Source organism: Mercenaria mercenaria, chromosome 4 (assembly GCF_021730395.1).
Source record: "Mercenaria mercenaria strain notata chromosome 4, MADL_Memer_1, whole genome shotgun sequence".
NCBI lineage: Eukaryota > Metazoa > Mollusca > Bivalvia > Venerida > Veneridae > Mercenaria > Mercenaria mercenaria.
In genome coordinates, this window is record NC_069364.1 from 11,441,934 (window position 1) to 11,450,080 (window position 8,147).

General features: G+C 31.7%; 1 protein-coding gene across 1 annotated transcript; it reads right to left on the minus strand.

The window, feature by feature from the left end:
- Positions 1-801: 801 nt before the first annotated feature.
- On the minus strand, positions 802-5,067 carry LOC123550998 (baculoviral IAP repeat-containing protein 3-like). The gene is made up of 6 exons (XM_045339584.2): positions 4,930-5,067; positions 4,051-4,299; positions 3,406-3,596; positions 3,010-3,130; positions 2,600-2,761; positions 802-2,206 (listed from the first exon to the last, which is right to left on the minus strand). The coding sequence occupies exons 2-6, from the start codon at positions 4,250-4,252 to the stop codon at positions 1,986-1,988; spliced, it is 897 nt and encodes a 298-aa protein (XP_045195519.1). The 5' UTR covers positions 4,253-4,299; positions 4,930-5,067; the 3' UTR covers positions 802-1,985.
- Positions 5,068-8,147: the final 3,080 nt, after the last annotated feature.

Here is an 8,147-nt window from a genome sequence, read left to right on the forward strand (position 1 = left end):
AGATAGAGTGAAAGTGCATAAAACTTTAACCTAAAATTCTAAGTAAAAAGGGGAAATAATTCATGAAAAATTGGTCCCAGAGTTATGCACCTTGTGTCATATGATAAGGGTAATGATGTTGAACAATTGTTTAAGTTTGAAGGAGATCCATTCAGTAATAACAGAGATAGAGTGAAAGTGCATAAAACTTTAACCTACAATTCTAAGTAAAAAGGGGAATAATTCATGAAACATTGTGCCAGAGTTACGCATCTTGTGTCATATGATGTGGGTGATGTTGCTGAACAACTAGTTTTAGTTTGAATCAAATCCATTCAGTAATAAACAGAGGTAGAGTGAAAGTGCACCAAAACTTTAACCTGAAATTCTAAGTAAAAAGGGGAAATAATTCATGAAAAAATGGTGCCAGAGTTATGCACCTTGTGTCATATGATGTGGGTGATGATGTTGAACAACTATTTTAAGTTTGAATCAAATCCATTCAGTAATACCAGAGATAGAGTGAAAGTGCATCAAAACTTTAACCTGAAAATCTAAGTGAAAAGGGGGGATAATTCATGAAATATTGGTGCCAGAGTTATGGCCCTTATGTCAGATGATGTAGATGATGATGAGGAATAAGTATTTCAAGTCTGAATCAAATCCATCAAGTAATTACAGAGATAAGTTGAAAAAAGAGAAAGTGTAAAAAAGCTTTAACCAAGGTGGGGATGCGGAAAGACGCCGACGCCGGGTCGAGTAGGAAAGCTCTCCTTACACTTCGTATAGTCGAGCTAAAAAACTGGAAAAATTCAAGACAAATTCATAAGAATACACTTTATTAATTTAGATTTTTTAATCTGGCATGATAGTATCAAATAATTAAACCAATATAGTAAAAATAAAATACATTCGAAACATACCTGGTCTAACTTGTCTCAGCTGTTTACAACTAAATTAAATGAATTAATAAAATTATAAAAGTAACTGTGCTATACTATTGGTAAAAGAATGTTAAACGGTCGATTGAAAATATATGTTTAATCATTAGTGTTGAAATATAGTCTGTTATACTGAATTTAAAATTTGCATTAAATAGAACAAATTATTGATGACTTTATTATCTTCTGTTAGCAATGTCTGATTAAATTTGGTCAGCAAGAATGTTTTTAAACAAGCTAAATCAAACATATAGGAGTATGCTATCTTTACTTTTCAAGTATTACTTCTACCACTTGTATAACTATCTATTTTTCTACAGCTACATATTATCTTACACATATGTACAGCTATTTACATTTATCATTTTTTTTTCTGTTTTCTTTTTTTTCTTTTTTTTTTTTGTAATTTTTCTGTTTGTATGTATTTTCTAAAATTATTTTTAAGACATTTTGACCATATAGTATGTTCAGCTTTAGCATAAATGCAGTTTCTCTTTATCACAGAAGCTTTAATTACACACATTTATACATGGAGATCATCACACAAACAATATTGAGCAAAAGTTATGACTAGATTACTTCATATTCCCATTGACATTTGACCCTCACTTTGGCACATAATCATATTTTATGATCATAAATAAACAAAATACAGCTTTGAATGTGTAATCATGTAGTTACACAAACGTGTATGTGTAACTCCACACTTGAAAAGCAAGACAGTCGCATGTCCTCTCTTGCTGTTGGCTGTAATTTATTTTTTCTCTCCTCTAAACTCCAAATCTGCATGTTCAGGCAATATGCAAACTAAAGGAAACTTTAGCTCAATACATGGCACAGGGATACATCAGTATACATTCATGTACTGGAAACAGCATTCTCATTTCTCTGATGTACTGAAATTCTTTGATCTAGATTTGAAAGACCTAATTTGTTTGAATGTAATGAGAATGTGATCATAGTAAATGATACTAAATCAAGAAATGTTGCTGTAACACATTTAGTTTGTTAGGCAGAGGCTAATTACCGATTATGTAAATGTGTACACTAATGTATCCCTGTGCTCTATGATGATACGCCACTTGTAACAGCAAAGAAAGCTTTAATATGTCCATTCACAATTTTTCTACAGATGGGGCACTTTGAAAGTGCTGGTGCACACTGTGGACAGCTGACCATATGCCCGCAGGGCAGGAAAATGACATCTGCACGTTTGTCCAAACAAATCTTGCACATCTGGTTTTCCTTTAATCTCTGATTTTCTTCTTTCAAATTTTCTATATCTTCTGAAAATACAATTGTAAAGATATCCTTTCATTAAAATGTTTTGTCTTACAGGATAGCAATATACTTGAGTCTTTTCTTAAAATCTGAAAAGTGAAATATTTTTCTCGCAAATACTGCTTTGACTTTTTCCATTTTTTGTTTTCATTACTAATCATTTATTGCACAGCTACCTCAACAGAGAGTAATGTAGCCAAAAATTTTAAACTGAAAACATTTAATCATTAAAGACAAACATATCTGCCATGTGTAACAAGTTGCCAAATAGTCATGAGGAAAACAGTTAATACTAGCCTGAGACTTAGTTACAGACACTAACCTTGCAGACTATAGAGTTACACCATAAATGACTGTATTTTCTGAAACAAGGCATCAAACTATTGTGGAAAATTTACCTGGGGTTTGCATATCCTCGGACTCCAACTCCTCGTCGTCAGTTGGGATGTGTCTTCTGCACTCTACAACGTTCTCTGACACACATGGTGAAGGTTCTGTCTGCTCTTCCTCAAGGTCCATCAATATCTCACACAAGTCTCTAGCCTTGAAATCACTGTTACCTGTAAAATTGTAAAAAGGCACTTAAAAATACTTATCCAATAAATAAACTAAAACAATTAGTATGAACAGATTTTACATCAGTACTCTATATCTAACATAGGATTCCAAAGAATCAGCCCCCAAGTGTTTAAGAATTAATTCAAAGAAATTTTTAATAGTACTATAATCTAATATTATCTAAGTACAAATTTCTTCTTTTTTATAAACAAAAACAATCATGTAATCCTACTGAATTATGAATACATACCGTATCTGTCAATGAATATGTCTATTGCCCTCTGGACCATTTCTTTTGGAAAATCCATTTCAATACAACTTTGTGCAGCAACACTTTCAAGATGGTTAGGTCCTTTCATGGCCGAATCAGTCTGAAGACAAAACATCCAAGTTAAACATGTATATTACACAGTGATATTACATGATATACCTGAGAGTTTTATTTTTAATTCATTTTCTTGACTGATGAACTTCAAACTATCAACTTGTTATTTACTATATTACAGGCAAAGACACTTTTTTATAAGTGGTGAAACAATTATGACAGAAATTTTATTTTTGTTTTTAGAGAGATATTAACAGATTGCATAATTGCATTAATGTTACAGTAATTAGCATCAGTAATTTCTAATATCCTAATAATTACCTGAACTGATGAATTATCTTCCTCTGGTTTCTCCCCACGACCAAGTTTCTCAACGTATGCCTGACCCTTGACTAACAGGATGTGTGGACATTTAGGATACCACTTAGCATGTTCTTCCATTGGTACATCATCCTGTTCCCAGTTCCTCAGTCCACCACCACAGAAGTAACATCGTACACTGTCACCAACTCCTGAAATAATTCATAGGATAAAATAATTTCTATAAATATAATCTTACACCGAAACATCAAATACCAAAGAGCTATAAAAATAAATTATTGTATTTTATACTTCTTTGTTTAAACCGTTAAAATCGAATGAATATCCAATACTGAAACATGAACTGTATCTATTTATGTCTTTCTACCCGATGAGTAATAATTACAGGTAGATCTATTGCATTTCCTTAAAAAAGGCAATAGTCCAAATATCCGGTTTAACTGATCAAAAGAATTAGACCGCTACACAATTTTGCTCACTGATGTACTTGACTGGCCAGTGCTACACTGGTCTACACAATCCAAAGAGCTATAAAAATAAATATTCAAATTAATACTTCTTTGCACAAACAGACATTAAAAAAAAAAAGAGAGTAAAATATCAGAATTTCCGATAATTTAATTATTAAAATGATGGGAAACTCACCTGTATATACAAGTCCTGCTTCGACAAGGTCATCCTTCTTGACGGGTAAATATTCTGGCCAGGCATCGAAAGATTCCATACGTTTTGCGTAGACGGCATACTGAGGAAATTTTGGTTTTTCGACGTTGATTCCGAGCGCAATCGGTGGTGGTCGTGCGGCATGTTGTTGAGATACGACAATATCACTGCAATTTTCCGACATTTCTTCAAATTCTTGACAAAATTTTCTGTAAGTTTTCAATTTTCAGCCTGGAAAACAAATATCCTTTACGTAAAAATCACCCAGCGCAACGATCAAAAATAGCATGTCTGTGTGTAAATATAGCTACAGAAAAACCCATTCGGAACTAAATTTAGATCAGATCGGAAAATCCGAATGCATAATCTAAAATTAGAGTAAGGAAAATCCAGAACATGTTTATCTAAAAATAGAATAAATGCGTATCGACACAAGAAAATACGGTCCGTCCGCCGCTATAAAAATTTAATCATCTTTCTAAATTGCACAAATTTCCCAGTATTTTCTGCAAATAAGCATTTGTATAAATGTTTTCACAACTTTGTCTTATCCAGTGAACATATTCCAAGATTTCAGCAATAAACCAAGAAGTTGAAAAGAGTGATTTTGCTATTATGCATTAAAAAAAAAAATATTAAAAAAAAAATAGGTTCCAAAAAAAATAATAATAAGCATTCCAAGAAAATACAAAAAAAAATCAATAACTGTAAACTCTTTGATACATTGAAGTAGTTGAGTCCTGATTTTCATTTTGACTGTAGTTTACATAATTAAATTCTGACCCAGTCCCAGAAATATTGTTATTCACTAAACTCAGGTTGACCCAATTTAAAAAGTTTTTAAAATTTAATCATGTATACCTATAACCTAATCGAAGCAGGACCTGTATATAACTTTTTACAAATGTTACTATAACTCCAAATGAATGTTTAACTCAACAAGTTACACCTTTATATATTCGCAAATTGTATTTTTAGCATATTGGGTATTCCCATTATCTGTTTCTATATATATATAGTAGTGGTTAACCATATTACTTAAGCTTTCTGAAACTTCTTATTTAATTTCCATGTAGCAGAAAGCATTGATAAATATCTTATCCCCAGTTATATCTGGATTATTGCCGGAAGAACTTGTCTCAATGCAAAAAGGTTGTCAAATACATAAATGTTATAAGTGCATATCCACTATTTAAGCTGAAATTTAGATATAATGTTATTTGTACCACATCACGTGTACATCATAAATAAAAGCAAGAAAAAAAACTATTTAGTTTTTACCATGACATTACAATAAAATGGTCACTTATCACTTAAAGTTTTTAACCATACATTGACTTCTGTATTCTTACTAACTTTTGTGATGCAGGTGTACAGGTAAATATGCAGGATAGGATTAATATTTGTGTCATTGACTGATCTCTAGTACTTATATAGACATCTACGCACGTTATTTAGGTGCTGAAACTCTTCTAACTTGATTTACCTAAATCTGATCGAGAGACGAAATCAAATTTCCATTGGTGTTATGCCACGAGCGATTTTTTTTTACATGACGGATGATCGATTTTTTTTTTATGGATAAATATTCTTTCAAATCCTGACAAATATTTTCTTAAGTTTCTGTTACTCAAAGAAATGTCTCCACGGAGTTTCAGTTCTTATTTAGGTCTAAAAATTCTTTGTTTCCGGCAACATGCTAAAAATAGGGTATGTAAGTCGGATTTTTTTTTCGATTTTTTTTTTATTAAGCGAGACTTTTCGGAAATTACTTTTAATGTCAAAAAATGAATACAAATAAAGGGGTTATGCCTTTATAGCATCATTAAGTTGATTTCTAACATCCGTGACCATGTTTTAAGCATAAAAAGTGCAATTTTGCAACTTTTTGTTACAAAAAAAAAAAAAAAAAAACACTCTCCAAGGCCATAAAACATTTAGGGTCGGGTAAAAATATAGGGTAGGTCGGGATACTGAAAAAAAAAACATTTTTTAAGTGACAGCTTTACCTGTACAAAGTAATCATTTCTGTAAAATTATGATAATATCAAACTACTAAGTTGTTTTGGAAGACTGTGAAAGGAAAACAATTTTGGGTTTTTAAAGTATTTGAAGTTTGAAGTGAACGTTTGAGAGTAAAAAACGTAAGCCGATAATATAATCAATTTTCATCATAAAGGCCTTTTCAAAGGGGAGAACGACAACAGGCCGCGCATGGTTGCAAAGTGCGCATGTGCAATTATCGTGTAAAAATAGCCCATCTAAAATTAGCCCGTACATGTAGGATCCCATTAGAAATATTTTTAGATAAATTGTCCGTTTCTGGTTTCGATCATCATAGAATGGGATAAGGAATTATTATATAAATTTTCATATCATTCTTTTACTGGCATGCAAACAGACACTCTGACATACATTTTAAATGTTTGCTTTTTATGTTATTTTTCATATGTCATCAAATGAAAATTGAAGCTATCCTCTACTGACTAAATCAGTGTGTATGTAAAAAACATCATTGATTGAAAAGTATTTGATAGAAATTTAAAAAGCTGAATGTTTTTGAAAAGGTAATACATTATTATTCTGATTTATTAGTTAAAAAAATATTGGGAAGTTTGTTTAGATGTGGATTTTAAACTAATAATGGAGAAATGCCCCAAATTTACCCCTGTACACCCTAAATCGGCGCAATGTAAACAATGGCTTGGAGAAAAAAAAACACGTGAATTCTTTTAAAAGTTTAATGTTTTGAAAAAAAATAGCTTTTTTTTTGTCTGAATACAAAAAAAAAAATTCCCTAAATTCATTTTTTAAATTGGGAGAAAGGGAAAAATAAATTGCTATCTGCAATACCCAAAAGCAAAAATTTAAAAGTAAAGAAATTTTTGTTGGGTTTGCAATGTTCACAAATGCCCAACCCTCGAAGCCCGGCCACAAAAAATTTGAAGTATGTTGATAAGGGGTTTTAAACTGCAATAGTAAATTGAAATAAAACTGCTTTTATAACATTTTATATAAAAATTTTAGTAAAAAATATTCACCGACTGTTTTCAGAAGTATTCAAAACAGGAAAGCCCTCAACAGACGGTGGTTTTTTTTTTAAATTTAACTTTTAAAAATTTTAAACCCTTTTAAAATTTTAAAACAAAAAAATTTTAAAAATGTACAGCCAAAAAAAAATGGGGTTGTTTTTCGAAAATTTTAAGTCTTGACTTACAAATAGAACATGTTCTTTTTCGAAAGTTTACCCTTTACGTACCACCCACTTTGACAAGCAAAAATTTGGAAAATAATTATTTGATAAGAGGGGGTTGAAATTAAATTCCAGAAAAAATTTTCCAAAAAATTTAATTTTTAAACACAAATCTGAAAAAAAAGGGTTTCCCAAATGCTTTAAGGGGAAAAAAGGGGGTGACAAAAAAAATTTAAAATGTTTTGTGCCGCGCCATGAGAAAAAAAAAAAACACAGTGCGTTTCCGACCAGCACCCCCTTTCAGTCTGGCCCCTTTTGTTCCAAAGGGTTTCTCTATTTGGGAAAATGGGATTTTGAAAGGAAATATCATTGTTCACTATGAAACTAGGTAAATCTCTATTTTTTTATATGGAAGTGGGAATACGTCTGTATTTGCCAAATGTACAAATTTAAAACTGTAATTTTTTGAGATGATTAGTGTTTTACAAACTAAAAACCTACCGTCTTTTTGGGGCCCTTTAAAGTTAAGTGCGAAAAAGAAATTTTTTTGTACCCAGTACTGTAAACAAGGGCCCTTAGTGTTTCGTTTTTCGAAGCTACGGGGAGCTGGTACTGTGAGAAAACCATGATATCTCCGCTTTTTTGGGTCCCTTCAAAAGCACCCGCGGGAAAACATGGTTTTCCTAAATTTTTTAGATAACAAGCTCGGACTTTTTGCCCCGGGTTTAAGATTTTAAAAGCTGGTCAGGTATATATCAGGGAAAAAGGGGAATAGGGGCCCCAGTAACCGGCCCTTTCAAAAAAACCCGTAATGGTGGGTAGAGGCCCGGTTAACCCAATAAGAATACTAAAGAACCGGTAAAAAATTTTGATAAAAAAAGAGTCG